Below are 19,836 nucleotides of genomic sequence, written 5' to 3'. Positions count from 1 at the left end.
CCAAATGACGGCTATTGTACTTTATACGCTGTATCTGGGATGCTTTCGGAACAGAGCTCGGGCTTGTAGGGAAGAGACCCGAAGGAGAGTTTGAGTGCTTGAAGGCTTGTCTGTTCTTTTCTTCAGTCGTGTCTGTGGGTCTATAAAAAGATATTCCTAGTCCCTACAAGCTTTGCCTCACTTTGCAGAGACTCTCAGAGCTATGTGACTCTTCCTTTCAGGACAGAGTTGCTTTTAAAGGGAACGCTTTTGGAAAGTTTTACTGTTCATGGATGGGTAGAGTGGAAAGGTGAGAAAATTCCCCTTCTTCCCTGTAACGTGCGTGTGTGTTTAATGACCTGTAGCTCTGTAATGATGCAGAACTGGCTTTTTATTACCATGTCTCTACCTCTCATATTCTGCCTGTTAGTAATTTTCCAGAGGTGGCTTTGAGAGTTATAACTAACTTTAACACAAACAAGCGGAGAGGCGACATTATGGCATTTCCATGCAACAAGTGCTACTCCCTAGCAAGGGAATAGCGTTACCAAATTGCTTCAGCATGAGTTCTCACTGGGGCCGGTGGCGCCTCGTTGGGCCTGAATTCAAACAAACTGCGGGTTCAAAGGCACCCGAGAGGAATATATTCCAACTGCAAGAGGGAGAGGTGGTTTAAACGTGCTTGCTGGCCTTTTTTTTTTTTTTTTTTAATACTGCATTTCTGCCATAGCAAGCAAATTCCTGTGGGGAAACGCATTTTCAGCTGCAGCTGAAAATGCATTCAGCTTTAGGATAAACCCAGAATATAATGAAAACACCCTGAATATATTAAAGAAAGGACTTTGAAGACATCAGAAATAGTGGGTGGGAGACAAGCAGATGCTGATGAGTGTTACCAATTTGCAGAAGTAGGAGCTGTCCAAGAGGAAGAAGGTAATCGCTGGGTTTGTCAAAATGCCTGGGAGGGTTTCGGGATCACGGCTGGCCGTGCAGGAATTCCCCTCGTCTTCCCCAGAAAAACACTTTTCTGAGTAACCCATGTGGCAGCGATGGATCTCTGGCGGAGGAAGGTCCTTTCTTGCCGGTCACCTGCCGCGTCTGGGGCCGCGTTTGTTGCGCAGAGGCAGCGCCAGTCCAGAGGTGTCACAGCCTCCTCTGCTGGGTGCCTAGTGACCCGACAGCGGAAACTCCTCATCCCCGGGGGTCCCCGCTCCCCACGCTGCGTGCGGGAAACCTCCGTGTCCTCTTCAGAGCCTTTCTGCTCCGCTGGCTCGGGGTCTCTGGAAGAGACTGCGTGGCTGAGAAGCCTAGATCAAAGCAAGGAGCAGAGTTCATTCACCTTTTAGAAAGGTGACCGCTTTCCTGGTGGGCGGTTACAGTGATAATCCGCTGCTCCTATCTGAGGGGACCGCTTTGTCCTTAGCCGTCGGTTTTGGACCATGCGAATGCTTTCTGTAGCGAGGAAACCTCCAGGTTGCCGGCTGCCCGGCGTTACATCCTCATGGGAAGTCTGTTGTGCGAAGAGCTGCTGAGGACCAGTTCCCGCTTCCCGTGGTTCAGTGAATGTATTTGTTTAATCATTTCGTTCCTGTACGTTCCAAGCGGCTGATTCACTTCCCTGTGCTGGAAGCCCCGTAGCAAGGGGACATCAGCGCGCAGGCATTTTCAGGTGGTGAACCTCTCTGACTAAGCTGGAAACAGATTGCTCTTCAGGCCAGCCAGATCTCGTGAGCAACGTCATCCCCGCATCCCGAGTGTATCCTGCGTCTGTGCACTGGAGCCTCCCAGCCAGCCCTCAGCGGCGGAAAGCAGTTTTGACAAGGGAAGGAGGAAAAGAAATGAAGACAGACGGACTTGATCAGGAAGCCAGGGGATCTCTCTGGGGTGTCTCCTGCATCAATTTACATTTTTGTGCATCACATTCGTACAGGGAGCCCCAAGGCTGTCCTCACTTGCTCGATTTTCCTTTTTCTTGTCCTCAGTCCTGTTGCAGAATTTATGTAAGCATCTTAGTGGATGTGAACTGCAAAGTGACTGCTCTTGTTTTGAACGGTCAAATTAGAAAACACTGCTGATAGAGTTGAAGCCTGGCCTCTAGCATCTGGTTAGGACATTTTCTAAAGCAGTTAGGGATTGACCTGGAGAAGGTATGCACTCTATTAAAGTTGTCCCACGTGCTGTAGGAGACGCTGGGGAGGAGTGCAGCCCTGCTGAAGTGCTCTGCCGTGCTTCCAGACATGCACGGAGGTTATTTGAGATCTTACGGTCTTAAAGAGGTGTTATAATAAAGATATTATAAGTGCTCTGTATTTTCAGAGCACCCTTCAAGGCAAAATAGTTGCAATACATTATGTGAACATAAGCTTGCTCCTTAGTTAAGTGCAGTACTATCAAAAGGAAAATTATCATCTTGTCAAATTTATTTGAAATTACGCCTGGAAGGGTGTGACTGCGTCCTCGTAAAGGTTCAGGAACGAGCTCTTATCCAGAGCACGTGTTCACTGGGAGGCCTAGTGCAGCGGCCTCGGGTGCTGTCCCCCCGTGGCGGCGGCTGCTGGGGCCGCTGGCACACGGCAGCCGCTTTGGGTTCGGCGCTGGTGGAGGGAGAGTGGGCGATCTGAGGCATATGCCCGGGAGCAAGCCTCAGCACCCTGCCTGTCCTCCTTCCTCCCATCTCCCGTCCGTCTGCAGCACGCTGCCGGTGCTCAGGAAACTGATTCCAATTCCTGTCTTAAGAAAACATCCCCATGCTCTCGGCTTGCCGTAATGAAATCCCTCTGTGCTTGGGAGAAGTATTGCTGCTCCTCTCTACATTGAGAGGAGCAATCTAGTCAGAGTTTAAAAAAAAATAAATTAGACTTCGCTGGTACAACTTGGGCCGAGAATCCTGGTTCATGTGAAGGTAAATTGTTCTTCACAATTATGTGCAGGAGCCGCGATGGCAGAGCTGGAAGTGAAAGACACCCCCAGGATATGCTGCGGGTTGGCTGAGCGCAGTCCATGCATGAAATAACCCCCTCTCTTATAGAAAGGATAGTTGTGTCAAAAGACACATTAGGAAAGCTGTATTTTCTGTAGCGCATGCATGTATTGGAAACTTACTGAGTGTCTGTATTCCACCGAATTGGAAATGATTTGAAGGATTCCTGAATTAAATCTGTGCTTAAGCCATTAAAAAAAACACACAAAACCACCAAATTTTCTAACATTTATAATTCTTATTGACACAGGAAGATGAAGTGTATTTTGTGAAGGAGAAAAGAAAAGAAAGTCTGCAGTCTTTGAAGAGCCACTGAGCAAGCCGTGCCTGCACTTTAGGCCTGGTGCGTGTGCAGGCAGTGCTAGTAAGTTAGGCAAGAGCGCGTGTTGCAACGTTTCACCTGCAGGTTGGGCTCGTGGGAGCACTTTCAAAGGGAACGTTTCAGTGGAATTTCAGTGTCCTAATTCTTCTTTTGGCTGGGCTCTTGCTATTCTTTGAATGTAGGCCAAAAAGTTAATCCACACATACACATTCCCAGGTGTATTAATTATGAAACTGGTAAAATGTTGTCATCAGCTACCTTTTGCAAGGAGAATTTTACCTGTGTGTTGTTTGTTTGTTTGTTTGTTTGTTTTTTGTTTTGTTTTTTTAGGAAATTTAAGTACTTTGTAGTAGCTGTTGGGAGACCACAGGTCCTTCCTTCATTTTGTACAGAGAAGAATGGGAGCGCTCTGATTTTCGCTAGGTTATTATTCAGCTTGATGCATTGCATTTCTCTGGTAGTGAGTTTATTAGGTTGTTCTTACACATGTGCAGGAAAATAAGCTTGTGTGCAAAACCAAGGGATGAGGTGCTCTTGATTTCTGGGCTCTGCAGCTGGCTCAGATTATCATTTTTGGCTGGTTACCCAACTCCTTTGAGCTACTGTTAATCTAACTGTAAAATTGTTACATTAATGTATACTTTACTGGAGTCTGAGAGAGCTTAATTCAGTGTTATTAAGCACTATGATTTGGGATAAAAAAGATCTATTTAATAAAACATTTTAATTGATTTTTCTGCAGAGCAGCAATTGAATATTAAATTGTATTAAAATGTTCTTGTCCCTCCCAATCTGAACAAGATTGAAATCTTGAGCAATTAAAGAATAAAAATATCTTTCTACTGTACATGCCCTGGTCGGAAGGCCTTTGGCTGGATTAATCACTGTTTACTGTAACTTTTATTATAAAATACTTCTTTGGGGAAAATGCTCTAGGGCAGCAACATTCACGCTGTGAGATTAGATGCCTGCCGACTTTAAAAAGAGAAGAAGAGGATACCGTGTCTGGGATTAATAGTGGCTGGAGGTTTCCTTCTCTGCTACTCGCATTGCAATCTCTGGATTGCTTTGAGGAACAGGGGCGTAAAAAGTGAAAATTTTGAGGAAAAATATGATAAGACCTTTTTGGAAGGAGGATGCAAGTGGCTCATTGCGTTCAGATCAACAGTCCAGCAAGTCTAGTATCCTCTCTCCACCGTATCGTATAGTCGATTCCTAGGGAATGCTGTAAGAATAGGGCAAACAAACAGTGATATTTTCTCGGGCTGCTCTCCCTGCTTCCATGAGGGCTTCCTGAGCTAAGGTAGCGGCTTTTGCCTTTAATACCCCTCGTTGGAGTTCTCTGCCGTGAGTTCGTACAGGAGCTTTTTGAACTCGCTTGAGGGGATCTGTGGTTTGCATCGTGGTGCTGCTTTAGACTTTGGCTCTGGCTGTTGGGAAAAGTTGCTGCCTTCCTACTCTTTTTGTATTTAAGCATTTATCACAGTCGTAGCCTAAAAAGCCGTGCCCCGCGTTTGCTACAGCAGAGCAGCTAATGCTAATTGTTACTTTCTTTCTTAATGGCAAATCATGATAGTAGGTGGGCAGTATTCTATGTATTAAAATAGAGTTGGGCCCTGGGTGTGTTTCAGTCTGTTGTTTTTATTCATATTTTATTTTGGTTTTATTCTGCCTGTACTGTGGATAACCTTGCTGGGGCCGTGCTCCTCGCTGGCCGGGGGCAGGTAGCAGCTTGGGTTGCAGAAGGAGCGGTGGGGGAGGACGGGAGGGTGGGGACAAGGCCTGGGGCCGAGCCCCTCGGGTCACGCTGGGCCGAGATGAGCATCGGCACTGCTGCGTAAGCCTGGCTGCAGCGGGCAGGGAGCGCAGGCCCTGTTCCTTACTTTGTTATGGGGCTGCGATAGGATCCTGCGGTGCTTGATTTGGGTTCTGCTAAAACTCCTAAAACCCGCTGCCAACAACTTTCAAGATTGCACCGGAAAAGTGTTCCGAATTTGTGGATGGCTCTAATCCCCGTCTCTGCCACGGTGAGCTCGCTGGCGTGCGTCACCTCGCCTAAGCGCTCCCTCTACCAGCCCCTGCGCCCTTCCAGCGCGCCGCCCCTCTCGGTCACTTGCAGCAGATCCTTTCCTCGGTTTCCCCATCGCTGCCGCGGGGATGCTGAGGACAAAAAGGAGAAGTGCGCCTAGCGGGAAAGCAGAGAGGGGAAAGGCCGTAGCTATTCGGAGTGTCTGGAGTCCGAAGCAGGAGTCTGAGGCACGCTTAAAGCAGTAACCTGGAAATGTTCCCGCTGGCTGGTCTCGCTGTGCTCTGTCGGGTCTATAAAGCTGGAAGCTGACTCGCTTGTTTTAGGTTACCTTTTTTGCTGTGTTTCAGCTCAAAAAGAAGCAGGTCTACGTTGAGAAGGTGGAGAAGATGCAACAGGCATTGGTTCAGCTGCAGGCAGCGTGCGAGAAGCGGGAGCAGCTGGAGCATCGGCTGCGGACCCGGCTGGAGAGAGAGCTGGAATCTCTGCGCATGCAGCAGGTACCCAGTGTTTGTCCGTGCCCTGCTCCCTTTCTTGTAGGACTGAATGTTACACCATGCATGAAAGGAGGGCAATATTTTTTTCCATCTTTTAAAATTAGAAAAATTTTATTTTGGTAGCTAGTGTCATGGACTTGCTGGCTTTGATTTTTCTTTTTTTCAGTTGATTAAAGTATTACACTTTAACCAGAAAATTCAGATAAGGGAGCAATAGGAGATCCATCATGTGGCGAGGTTCAGACATAGAATAGCATCTAGCTCTGTGGCTATCTTTAAATAACCTGGTTATATATTATTTTATATTATTTTTAAAAATATTATTCGCAGTTTGAGATTTTATATAAAATTCTTTAACAGCTGAACTGAAAAGGCCCTTTAAAAAGCTTTTGCCTGTGGAAAAACAATTCTATAAATGCAGTTGATGCAAAGTGACAGAAGCTTCACGTAGAATATGTTCTTCCAATTGTAACTTGTATCTTCTTCCGTGGAAGGAATAAGAAGTAAACTGTGCAGTGGTGTTATGAATGGGATGTACAGTTTGAGGTTTATTTCAACGTATGTTAAACACAGGTGAACTGGCAGGTTGGTAAGTTTGGCTGGAAATAGGATGCAGACTTACGTTCTAAATCACATTTAGTTCCAGGTTAATTTTAGTCCTCAACTGCCACATCTACGTAGGAATAGATACTTAAATCTTAATCATATTTTTGTATTGGTTTTAGTAGGAGTTATGGTGTGCAAGTGAGTGTGAGTTAAAACTTGACGGTGCATCTGTGCCCATATGGTAAAAGGGGGTAAAAGAATGAATTACATCATACCTAGCTTGTATTTAACAGATAATTGTTTTGGGAGCTGTTTCATATTGCATTTAAAAATCCAGTTGTGTAAAGGATGTGGCATTATAAATGCATAGCATATTAAATTGTTGACTTCCTTCATTTTTACTTGTATTGCTGTGATGTTTAACTGATGCTCTTCCTAATGACACAATAGGTAAAAGTTTGCTTAAATTAAGAGGAAACAAGTTAGCGTGCTTTTATTGGAAGTGTCTCAAAAGGAAAGATTCTATACTGGCATTTTTGCTTAAAAAATAATTGTTTAAAAAATCTTCCTGTTTGACACAGATGTGCATGATGAATGTACTTTGATAAACTTGTTTCTTCTATGTTAGCTTTAGATTAGGTACTACAGACCCCACAACTTTTGACTTTGAGCCTGAGCCAAAACAAAAAAAAACTTGTCTGCCCAACTTCTTTTCTTTTAAATGATTTTTTTTTTTTTTGGCATTTTTAATCCTGCCAGTCCCAGACAAGACTCCCATATAAAGCTGTATGTTTATCATTTGGACTTTTAGCACAGCAAATCTCAGCTCTCTTTCATGTTTGAGGAACACTGTCTTCCAGACCTTGCTTTAGAATTGAATTATTGTTAATCCCCAGTTACTTAATCCCCAGGTACACAGAGATCATATTATTTCAATAATCAGATCCTTTTAAAATATTTTGGATGTATTTTTTTTGAAGGTAGGATAACTCCTGTTAATTACCTGGTCCAGTTCTCTTGTTTCTGTTACCCTTTCATCACTGGTCAATATTATAAAACACTTCTCACTTAAAATTGATCTTTCATTAAAAAAAAAAAAATCTGTATCTTATGAGGTTTGGAGCAGAAAATTTAACAAAAGCATTTATTTAATGGGATTATGACAGTAGGGCCATTCTCACGCTGCTTGGTTCACCTGGTCCAAGTTTGAGCACCCGAGTGTTAAGGTGAGTTGTACTTCTGTATCCCAGTTCTGCTCTTGCACAGACCGGTACAAGTCCCTTGAAAGTAGGGCATTAGTTAGTTTTTGACTGAAGCAGTGCTGGAAGTAAGTCTGTGTTACTTTAGGCATTAAGGATGGGCTGAAGGTATCATGAGTAACATGATGCAGCTCTCCAGCACGTTCATGTGGCTTTGCATGTGGGAGATGGTCTTAAGGAGTATTTTCCATTGGAAATATATGCTTGTTGGTATTGACCAGCTCTGGAGTAGTCCCAGGAAGCACTCTAGCACAGGTGTTGTGAATGAAGCTGTTGTCCAGTGTCTGGGATTTGACTTTTGAACTCCAGCATTTGTAAAACAGAAGGTACCTTCCTTGCGTTATATGAGCTTGTTTCCAGGTTTTGACAGAGATAGGCTGAACTTTCAGCTTAAGCTCTAAAAGAGACCATGAGCATCACCTAGTCTGCCCAGCACGGCACAGGCTGCAGCGTTGCACTCCGAGGGGTTCTTGTGTCAAGCCAGTACTGCTCTGCACCAGCCTCTGTCCCACACGCACAAAGCAAATCAACCAACCCAGAGTCTTACAGATGCATCCTGAGACTTCTTTTTGTTTTGCTTTTGGAAATCAGCGCCAGGGTACGTCTCAGGCTGCCAACGTCTCGGAGTACAACGCCACGGCGCTTATGGAGCTCCTGCGTGAGAAGGAAGAACGGATTCTTGCTCTGGAAGCTGACATGACCAAGTGGGAACAGAAATACCTGGAGGAGAGTGTGATGAGACAGTTTGCTTTGGATGCAGCTGCAACTGTGGCTGCTCAGAGGTAAATGAGACTATTCATAGTACAGGGATTATTTTCTTTTTCCATTTGATAGTCATATTTCCCACCAAGGAATGTTGTCATACCACCCTCCCATGATACCTCTCTTTACGGTCCAAACGGCATCTGAAACTTGTGCATGTAAGTGGAGCTTGGCTGCTTTTCCTGGGAGCTGTGTAATTGCCAAAAATTAGAAGCTTTTTTCCAGGGAAAGATTCCTCCCCCACCATGCAAGAGCCGTTTTCCAGGCTAGAATTGTTCTGAGCCATTCCTAGAAGCTATTGATTCCAAAATAGATGTATGAGGAGGGTTTTTTTGTTTTGTTTTGTTTTTAAACAGGAATCAGTCCTCGCTGAAGTCATGTGAGATGGGGTAAGCTTGGTGATTCACATCATTCACCCTGAATGGCTTACTTGTTCTCCAGAATGTTTTTGCAAATTACTTCGTGGTATTATCCGCAACATGGTTACTAACCCGAGACATCTACTAGGAAATTCTGCTCAAAGCTTTCTGCTGTGCATGGAGGGCATTGCTTGTGGGGGTGGGAAGGGAAGGGTGTCTGAAATTTGGTAACAAGCTCACATTCCAACGCAACTCTCCAGAAACACTTAATATGACTGTAGATAGGCCCAAGTGTTTTAGCTAGTTGGTAAACAAGAACTGCTGTTGAAGTGCAATTTTTTAACATTAGGTAGTGTTTGCAAGTAGTTTTACTGCTCACTAGTTTCTGACTCTTAACAGCAGCAGATTTTATTTTAGCTTGTTTCATGAACCAGCTTCAAATAGGGATGTTATCACAACCAGGCTCCTAGCTCATAACATCATCCTGGAATTCCAGGGGGAAAGTTGCAAATCTGCTGGGTTAGCATTTAAAGAGTTATCTTATCTTGCTCCAGAAGCATGGCTGTTATTTTAGGGTATTGATGCTTCTTGTGCACTGTTTTCTGCCTCTCCAGAGATTCCCTAAAGGCCCTGCTACGACTTGTCCCTAGAAGCCATGTTATATTTTCAGCATGCGCTGATAAGTGGGAGTCTGGTCTATCGTTCATCGTAGAATGAGAGGAGATGTGTTGGGCCTGTGCAGGTTTTGTTAAATGAACAAGAATGCTTTCCAGTCAAGAAAGAGCCAACCTCTCAGACCTAGTTTTCCATTTCCTTCTGGCTGCTTCTCCCTTAAAAGAGACCGTTCCATTAGCATGAATGCTGTGGAAGTTTATGTGCAGTTGGGATGTAGGGTATACCCTTCTGAAAACAAGCAAACAAGCAGAAGGCTCTGAAGGCATTCCACTAATTCCAGTGGCAGCCTCTTCTACACTGTACACAAGTTTGTTTTCCCTTTTCTTTTATAGCAGAAAAGAGTATCCCTTAAGAAGCGGAGGTTGCAGGAAGGATGCTTTACTGCAGAGGCAGGAATCTGGGTCAGTTTAGGTTTCTTTGTGCCCTTCAGTGCTTGGTGCTTTGCTGTTCCTGATTGTTTGTTTGTTTGTTTGTTTTAGGGTTAAAGGTACATTCACTAGCCAGTTCTTAGTCCTGCTGGATATGAGAGAACAAATTGTCCATTACGATGAGTTGGAGCTAGTGTCATAGTAACTTTATTCTGATTGAACAGCAACAAGTAGGATGAGCTATACATTATGTTTTGGTTAGTGGACTGAACTATTTTGTGCTATGTAGTGTCAATCTAAAATGATTTTTAGCCTACTCCAAGTTGTTTGGACCAAGCTATTTAGAATTGCTTACGAAATTTTGATGACTTGTTCTCTTGGTACTCAGATCCTCTGTATGACTCTGTTAGATGGGGAAGGGACAGCTTTACATCTGAAGCTAAATTTGCACTGTCTCAATTGTAGAAAAGTGCCTGATGTTCTATACAATTTTCCCCCCTCCCCTTGTCCTTGGATTTGCCCTGTCAATCAGTTTACAGTAGTTCAGTTAATCAGTTAGAAAGATCATAGATTGGCATGGGATGGATAGTTGATTGAGTATTGTTATAATGACTTGCATATTTTTGTAACCCTTTCTTCATTAGGCCTGGGAGTTGGATTTTTGGAAGACACTGAACCAGCCTATACTCAAAAAAATGGATATTCTTGTTTGTTACTTTTGAGCAATCATTTTGTGCTGCTAGGAGGAAAGCAGCAAACTTAGGTGGTCCTTCATCTGCTCTACTACTTGTTCTCAGGGACACGACAGTGATCAACCACTCGCCTAACCCTAGCTATGACACCTCGCTGGAAGCTCGCATTCAGAAGGAAGAGGAAGAGATCCTGCTTGCCAACAGGAGGTGTCTTGACATGGAGGGCAGGTAACATGCAGTTTGCTCCTATCTGGCTTCTTTAGGACGAGATTTTAAATAAATTATCTGGGGTAGGTGCCTCAGAACCAGGAATTCTTGCGTCTGCACCAGCAGCAACACTGTAGGGTGCCAGGCACTTATTTGGCCAAGGAACTAGCTGCCTGACGATCCAAAACCTAAATTAACACTGAGGGCTAATGCTAAAAAGTCTTGTCTTAGATTTTGCATCTTGTTTATTTCCCTTCTTTCTTCAGGACATCTTCCTCAGACCCCAATTTTAAGCCATCTTTTAAGAGTCCCACAGAGCTGTTTTCCCTGGGGTTTGGCACAGTGCAGACTCCAAAGAATGTTAATCCTCTTCTTCCTATTGGTCTCATTTCCTGACCATAATTCTCAGCTCTGTCTCAAAGCTTCTTCAGTGTTGCTCAAACCAGCTTCCGAAGATGGGTGGGTAGCTCAGTGAAGTGCTCTCATGCATGTGTAAAGGAAGTGTGTTGTGTGATCTGCAATGGGGGGCCAGTGAGCAGGCAGTAAGCTCACTGGCATCCTCTCTCTGCCTCCCCAAATGCCTAAGTGAGTTCTGGTCATGGCCACAGGGACACTGAGGCCTCAGTCGAGGAGACACCAATTCAGGTACTTTATTCCTCTTTGTCCTTCTTGAAAAGGATCAAGACTCTGCACGCTCAGATCATCGAGAAGGATGCCATGATCAAAGTCCTGCAGCAGCGCTCCCGGAAGGAGCCTGGTAAGACAGACCAGCTCTCCTCGATGAGACCCGCCAAGTCGCTGATGTCTATCTCAAACGCTGGCTCGGGCTTGCTGTCCCACTCATCAACACTGAGCAGCACTCCCATCCTGGAGGAGAAGAGGGAGGACAAGAGCTGGAAAGGCAGCCTAGGTAAGTTTTAAACAACAGTGGCAATTCAGATACACAAGTCACCACTTAGAGGGGAGACAGCAGCAGCAGCAGCAAGAAGGTGCATCTGAAAGACAGACTGATTGACCGACCTAGCATGTGGTAAAGCTGACTGCAAGCAAGATGGGACACATTTGGAACAACTGCTTGTTTTAATCACTTTTGGGGAAGCAGTGACTTCTGATGGCCAGGCTCTGTCATTAAAATATTTAAGCCTTAATTCCCACTTGGTTTGGGTACCTGACTTCAGACACGTTTGGGATCTAGTTTTCAGAATTCCCAAGCACTTGCTTTCAGCTGGGTTGTTACAGCTATCTGAAGGTGTAAAGTCTCCTTGAATAAGTAGCCAGCTGGGAGATTAATCAGGATTGCTATCCTGTAGTGTTGTAACATGACTCCTGTCTGGAATGGCTCAACACCATTGTTTGGAGAAAGTGGGTTGTAACAAAGCAAATTTTAGGTGATTTTTTTTTTTTTTTTTCCTGGAGAGGAGCTAGGTCCAAAGCTCCTCCCTGTGAGAATAAAGACCCTGAGATGTAAGTGAAAATCTCTTGCAGATGATTTCAGAGTGTGCAGGTTTACCCTGCCATAGCTGGGCCACTTCTTGGAGATAGGGAAGTAAGGTGTTAGTGCCCACTTGCGTATCTTTGCATGCAGCAACAGGAGGACACTGCCATTCTTTAGATACTTCAGTAGCCAGTGGTGAAAGGTGTTATAGAAAGGTAAATTAGTGCTGTCTGCTGAAGCACAGAGTGCTTTCCAGATCCTAGAGCAAGTACTATGAAAAGGGGCAGCAGAACAAATGCACGTTAGTTTACTGGGACTGTGAAATTTCCTTCTCTTTTTCCCCAAAGGTGTTCTGCTGGGAACAGAATATCGCTCCGAATCCATTCCCTCCACCCCCTCTCCAGTCCTTCCTTCCACCCCGTTGCTGTCAGCACACTCGAAAACAGGCAGCAGAGACTGTAGCACCCAGACTGACCGGGGGAATGAACAAAGCAAAGCTGCATCTTCCACGGCAGCTTCCACCCCAGGGCGGCTCCCCGGTACTGGCCTGGCCTACAGTGTGGACAAGACAGGTAACAAAGCTCAGCTGCTGTCCCAGAGGGGCCCCTGCCACTCACTCACCATCGTTCTGCTCCATGGGACTGGCTCTGCATGTCTTCTTTTTTTCCAGCTCAGGAAAACTGGGTTTAGTTTTTGGGAGGACAGATGGTTCTCAGGGACAAGTTTGACCTCATTCTGAGGGGTATCCTATAACGCTCCTAAGAAAAAAGCCCTAAGTGGTAGTGTAAGAGTGGACACACTGGGTGGAGAGGTATAGCAAGACTGAAGATTGCCTCAGCTATTGGAGCAGGTATATGCTAATCTTAGAGTAGTCTCTGAGTTGGTGTCTGCTCTGAAGTAGATTGCAAGTGGCACGCTCACAATTAAACAGCTTATAAAAATGGGCTGTAAAAACTGGCCGTGGCATTTTAGTGGGTATTCGAAGTGAAGTGGACTCGGATAAGGAGGGAGAAGAAGGAAGGGTATTTAGTTATTGCACTGTCCCAGTTGCAGGACTGACCTCAGCATTAGCATAAGTAGATCCATTTGACAGTGACTGTCACAGAAGCTGAATTTGCTTCCCACAGAGCTCCAAGCTGGCAAGAGCGGCTCATTTTCCAGCCGACCCTGCCAAATCAGTGCAGATTACACAACCTTGCCTCTTCTACTTACAGACACAATACAATTATGTTGTTCTTTATGGAAGAGTGAATTTTGGCTGGTCTGCTGTGCCTCTTGCCCATGCTAGGCTATTTAATGGGTATCAAGGGCAACAGGTGAACAGGTTTTGTGGTGAAAGTCTACAATGACTGCATTGATTTAAATGCAGTTGGTCTAGTTTTATATGCCATTGTATGTCAGTAGGAGGTACCTAAAGGGAATTTGAGAAAGTACCTCTATTTGTCTGGCTATGAACATGAAGAAATTAATTGTTTATATTAAACAATTGGTCCTTTGGCCAATGACAGAAGATGACTTTTAAAACATTAACCTCAGCTTTCTAATCCTGTGCTTGCGGGGGTCATCGATTCAAGCTACAGCTTTGATTGTCTGTCTTTTGTTTCTCCTCCTAACATAGATGGGCCACTCTTCCACTCCAGCACTCTCGAAAGAAAAGCCCCTGTTCAGAGTGTGGGGCAGGACCTCCCAGACGGAGAAATGGTAGAATACCTCATCTGAAAGGCTGAACTGGGATCTGAGCTGGGATACAATAGCAAGAATTTTTTTAAAGACGTTTTTATTGGGAAAATTTGTAGTACCTGAGTAATAAAAAAACACTCAGCTGTTTGCTCTTGTATATTATGTCTCAAAAGTATGGACAGGTTAATTTATAATTTGTTCTAAATTATCAAAACCCCGTAACACTTGTTCTTTGAAGGTTTCCCTGCTTATTTTTTAAATACTGGATCTGGTAATGTCTGGAGAAAAAAAACCATGGTCTTAGGTGCACTACATTTTATATATCATTTCAGTATTTTTTAAAGTCTTGTCTTTTAAAAACAAGCAAAAGTACCTACTCTCAGTAGTTGGTTAATTATCTAGCTTGAACATGGTAAGATGGGTGTAATGGCCTTACAGTGATCAGAACCAGAATGTGGGCCCTGGTTGTGAGCATCGCTTACGGTTTCAGAATGCAGGTATTCTGAGGAGCTTTTATAAACTTCTGAGCTACGGTCAAGGGAGACTTCTCTTTACCCGCAATGTGAGAAGTCAAAATAAGTATTTCATATTCACAGGCTGGAAAGATTTCTATTTTCCGTGTGCTGACATTTGTATTTTTCTTTTAGTTCTGAAATTGTGCCATTTCTTACAAAAGATACAACTCCAGTGATTAATGTCACGTTTGACATTTTCAGTTGCATCAGAAGGTTCACCATACTTTCATACATAAATACTTTTTCAATAATTTATACAGTGGATAATAAATAATATAATGCATTCATGCTTTACATAAATAAAGAGGAGCAGTGTGCAGGCTCAGTCCTGATCTCTGTTAGATCAGTTTTCTGCCATTGTTATCCCACCAGCTTAGTGGAATTACTCCAAATTTACAATAGTCTAAGTGGCAAGCCCCCTTGCTTTTCAGTGTTAGCAAACTGATCTGCTACCTCTGTGGAGATCTTTAGCAGATCTTTCTCTATTTCAGATCCCCTTCTACCTTGTACATCCCTCATTCTCAGAGACACTAGATTCTTTTTCATATAGCAGTGCCTCAGAGCTAGAACTTTAAACAGTAGCTTTGGGTAAAGTTTCACATGGCAAATTGTGGTCTTCCAGAATATTTTTCATCATCTGACTGGAGAGAGCAACTTAAAGGATATCCCAGAATCGTTAAAGAAGATAGTTGTGCATTTTAGTGATCTGTTTCTCTTTCAGATCTTGGGAACTAGCACAAATGCTGCAATACTCTGGTTGCAGATGCTATAAGGAGGTATTAAGACCAATAGAAGTAAATGTTTGAGGACTTTTTGTTACTGTCTTTGCATTACTAAAACACTTCAATATTAATTTCTACTAAAAATTACTTTTTTTTTTTTAACTTGAATGTTAAAATGTGTAATTAGCCAATGGTCACATGTCAGGAACCTGACTAGTCTCAGCTTTCTTTGCAGCGTTAGAGTAGGCAGATTTCAGACCCTTTCATTCCAGAAATAAGGAAAATAAGCAATTAATCATCCAACAGTTACTGAATGTCCTCAGTTCTTACTAAGTTGACGCTATTGATGCGGTGTCCAAGTGAAATGGCCTTACCAAATCAACAGGTACAACATGAATTTTCCTGTGGAGGGTTGGGAGGTGAAAGGAGAAAAGTGCCTTTTCCTTTTCTGTCTGCCCCTCAGGTGACTCAGCAGTGCCTATAGAGCAGCTGTGACTTGGAGTCTGTTTGTCTTTAGAAATAGCTACTTATAAAAGCAAGGCAAACAGTTCCCATCAATTCTAGCAGATTTGCTGCTTGTTGCTGTTCTTCAGCCTATATTCCTAGACCCACGGAAGTTAGAGATGGCAAAATGTGTATGTAACCTCTTTGCCAAGGACCTCTCTAACACACCGAGCAAACTCCCTTCCCTCACCACTGCGTAAGACACTTCAGGGCTGCACTTTAAGGCTTAGACTGTCTCTGCCATATGGGGCAACATCTTTCTGGGCAGTGCAGTAGACCTTCCCTAAGCACGTTTTAATAATTTGTCTGAATTAGTTCTCCATCCTTTTCTGGACAAACTGTTAACAGGCTCTTCGTTCTCATCCCTGAGAATAGCTCACATTTATTTCTGTTGGCTTAATTCCATCCCATTATATGAAGTAATGCCCACTCTGGACAATTTTAAGTGATTTCTTTTCCTCCTTCACAGTTGTTGGAAATGCAGGAGAAGCTTTTCTCATTAGGTCACTGTGTCCATCTTTCTGCCATTTCAGGATCATTTTCTATATTACATAATGTGGTTTGGGCTTAGAATGAACAATAACGGAGATCGAATGCCTGTGGTGTGTGTGTATATGCGTGTCTGTCTCAGGGAGAGAGATGTTTGAGTGTTTTTCTGTTCTTTTAAAGTTAGGAAAAGTTATATTCCATCTTTACAAGTGCTTTTCAGCAGTAGGAAAGGAGTTTTACAGCTGTAGGTACAGCTCTGTGTACAGCTGTTTACTGTCCAACTCAGTTGATCCATGTTAATTCTAAAACATATAGGAAAACTTGGATCATTTACTGACACAATCTGTTTTAGAAAACTGATTTTCCCCAGCAGGTATTGACTGTTCAGCTGGACTAGGTTAAAAATAATGTGTTTATTCTCCTTACAACTCATTGTTTTCAAACTGAATTCCATGGTAATCTACTTTTACAAAGAAAGAAGTATATAATAGCTTTCTGTGAATAAAATACAGATTATGCACAGCAATTATCTCCTCCAAAAATGGAAGCTAGGAGATCTCTGACAGTACAAGCCATCAGGATCACCTAGCGACCTTAGCAGTTCCTATACCAGTGCAAGTAAAATTGAAAGAAAATGTCACAGTTTTACACTGCTTTGGCCAGGTTCTTTGCCCTATTTTTTCATTTTGGTTTCTTCCAAAAGCAACTACCCCACCAGATCTCCTGCCATGGAGGTCTGAGGTCATCTTCCTGTGCTGACAAACTAGGAGCCAGCAGGAACCTGTTCGTTCCTTTGAGCTTCCTCAGAGCCATCCTGATGTGAATGTAAAAGAGCTGCTTTCTTTGAGGAAGATGTGTACTATAGTCTTCAGTCTCTCTGTACAGATTTTTATGTTGTTTTTAAGCAGAAACTGCTTTAAGGAGACACCTTAGTTCCTTTTTCTTCTGTAGAGCTTATTTCTAGTAGAAAGTAATTTTTAACACAAAATAATTGCAATGACCTTCTTTGCAAACCAAAACTTTAGACCAAGAGTTTTTCTTAAACTCGGGTATTAGGAGCAGAATTGTAGCTTTTATAAAGAAAGCCACCTATTCTTCTTTGTAGAGCAAAACAAGAAAATCGAGTTTAGTTATTTTTCCTCTCTCCTTTCACTGCTTCCAGAATGGCCAAATTCATGAGTCCTTTCCTTGGGCAGTCCCGTTGCCGTTCGAAGGCTCAGGAAGCTGCCTACGATCTGGAGCCTCTTGTTCCCAGCTGGCCCGCTGTCATCCTTAACTTTAAATAGCTCCTACCTGGCAACTGCTGTAGGGTCTGGAGCGGTAGTTTTCGGTCTATGGTCTGAGAACTCTTGGGGATCTGTGGGTCACTCCTCAGGGGTCTGTGCAGGGTAGCTAAGGTAAGCAAATGCTATCAGGGAGCTTAAATTCTTTATATGTGGTTTGTGCCTCAGTTTGGCGAGTTAGTAGAGATCAGCAAAATCTGAGGTGATGCAAATGGCATTAGTTTTGCTTCCTTTTTGAGGCTGCCCGAGTGAGGGGACTTGCAGGGCTTGAGGCCAGAACCATTCCCAAGGATACCTCCTGCTCCAGGAGCCCGTGCCGACAACCGGCTCTGCGTGCGAGCTGGCTAACGGCTGCTGCCCGCGTGCCAACTCTGCAATAGTCTCCAGAGACACCTGTACAGTGAATCCTGATAACTGGGGCCAGCAGACCCGTTTTTCCAGTGGTTATAAGATGGTGGCACCATAAACTCAGTGCAGTGGGCAGAGCAAAACCCCAGAGGTAATTTGGCTTTCCCTCCCTCCCTCCCTCCCTCCGTCCGTCTGTCCGCATGAGAGTGGCGAAGGTTAGCCTGGATTCACTGTACTTCTCACTGCGTTTTGCTCCGTGCCGGGGTGGGGGCTGTGGGGAGGGGTCCTCTTTTCATGTATTTGTATAGGAACTTTTTTTAAAAAGCTAGCATTTTTATGTCTAGAAGGTAAAAAGACATTGTAAAATGTAATTGTACTGTATTTATGAAGAAAATACATTTCTTTTTGAAAAGATCTTACTCTAAGTTGGTTTTAGATTCTGATTTCCGACAACATCCTCTCGCAGGCTTTCGGAAGCATTAAAACCCCATCTGGCTTGCGCTGTTGTGTCCAAACACAGTGTTAGGCTGTGCTAAACTGTGGCGATTTAAGAAAAAGCCCATCTGCCCTCCTAACTCAAGCCGAACGCGTGGCTCGTAGTTGTGAAGTGTTTGAGGACTTGCTTCCGTTCAGCGTGGTCGGGATGGGAAATGGAGGCACTGGAATAACAGGGGCCGCCGCTCCAGGGCAATTTCCCTTCCAAGCTTTGCCCCTCCGTAGCCTCTTCAGAGAGGCTGTAGGAGGCTGCTGGGAGATCGATCGTTGTTCGTGGAGCAGGATTAATCCCTGGGAGAGGCCTTGCTCAGGGCTCCCGTCCGGTAGGTCTCTTCTGTTTGCAGAGTCATAACTTCTGGGGGGCAAGTGGCTTGAACCCCCTTTCCCTTTTGGCAGAGTTGTGGTCTAAAGGGAAGAGCCAGAAAAAAAAAAAAGACTAATAAGCTGCTTATCTGTAGGATCCAAAACATCAAAGCATGATTTGAAATGTTAGAAGTTTACCATTTAACAACCTTAGAAAACATATCAAGAGAATGAGCTTTCCTGTATAAATCTAGATTGAAAGGAATCGCGTGGATTATTTTTTCCTCTTTACTTAAACTGTCAAGTTGATTTTGTAATTTGTGAAAGAGCTGTTTTGTAATTCCACTATTGAAACAGCCCTAAAGTCTTTGAAGATTCCGGCAGCTTTAATTCTAGAAAAGAAAATGCAAAGAAAGTGTAAATATGCACTAAGATATCTTGTAAATGTCTATCATCGTGTCTGTAGTTAGCTATAAAAATATTTTATGTGTTTTTAAAGAATGGATCTTGTTTTCAGTTTCTTTTTCCCACCGATTTGCTTGTTTTGCAGTAAATATTCTTAGTATGATAACATTATTGATATAAAACAGAAATAATCTTTACCTCACTCTGCCCTTCGCTGTCAGTCTGGGCCATACAGCCTTCATGGAGAAAATACTTGGCCTCTGCCTTTAAGTTTCCAGCCCCCCGGTTAGAGATTTTGCAAGGTGTTAATGTTTAATTCACAATATTGGTTCATTCCAGTGTCTGCCCTTAACCTTTGCTTTTGAGTTTGTTTTTTGAACCAGTCCTACAGGCACACCCAAAGCTGCACGCTTTCACAGCCTTTTTAGTAGTCTGATTAAGAGCACTTGCCTACGATCACAGCCTCCAGCTGCGATGGCTTCACCGGTCGTCTCTTCTCCGGCAGCTGGACAACTTTTCAGGCCCAGTCTAACAGCACACGAGTAACTTGCAATCATCCAAGTCATCCGAAGTCATCGTGGTCTTCAGCACCTGGATGCACTTTCTGTTCATGTGGCTTTGGTGCGTTTCGTTGCTTCTGTATTTTCCCTCTCTCGTCTTGCTGCCGAGGGGAAGGAGCAGGCGCTACCTGGAAGCTAGGTAAAGTGCTCAGCCTCGGCCTATTTTCACTGTTGACTTTTGAGACTGATCTTAACCTAGTTTTGATCCCCACTGGTGGCCCGTGCTTCCATAAAGAGCAGGCTGCCAGACGTGGGGGCCATAGTCGGTGTGGCAGGCAGGCGCCCCCGCTGCCTTCGGTGTCGTCTCGGTGAACCTCTGGCGTGCCGGGGGAGAAGCAGCAAGACAAGAAAGGCCCCGGCCGGACACCCCCCCGCTCCAGAGCTTGCTAAATAGCCAAATAGCCGCTTGTTTAACCGAGCAGCCG

The 19,836-nt window shown here is 44.0% G+C and overlaps 1 protein-coding gene across 3 annotated transcripts in view; it reads left to right on the top strand.

The window, feature by feature from the left end:
- AMOT (angiomotin) overlaps positions 1-13,934 on the top strand; it is a 60,294-nt gene extending 46,360 nt beyond the window's left edge. For all 3 annotated transcript variants that reach the window (XM_067304328.1, XM_067304326.1, XM_067304327.1), the window contains 6 exons: positions 5,658-5,807; positions 8,201-8,391; positions 10,571-10,693; positions 11,350-11,582; positions 12,455-12,679; positions 13,726-13,934. In XM_067304328.1, coding sequence (XP_067160429.1) covers positions 5,658-5,807; positions 8,201-8,391; positions 10,571-10,693; positions 11,350-11,582; positions 12,455-12,679; positions 13,726-13,826 — 1,023 coding nt within the window. In that variant the 3' untranslated portion in view covers positions 13,827-13,934. The remainder of the gene's footprint in view (positions 1-5,657; positions 5,808-8,200; positions 8,392-10,570; positions 10,694-11,349; positions 11,583-12,454; positions 12,680-13,725) is intronic.
- The last annotated feature ends 5,902 nt before the right edge of the window (positions 13,935-19,836 follow it).

The sequence above is a fragment of the Apteryx mantelli genome, chromosome 13, assembly GCF_036417845.1.
Source record: "Apteryx mantelli isolate bAptMan1 chromosome 13, bAptMan1.hap1, whole genome shotgun sequence".
In the NCBI taxonomy this organism is placed as follows: domain Eukaryota; kingdom Metazoa; phylum Chordata; class Aves; order Apterygiformes; family Apterygidae; genus Apteryx; species Apteryx mantelli.
This window is presented reverse-complemented; position numbering and strand designations above follow the sequence as displayed.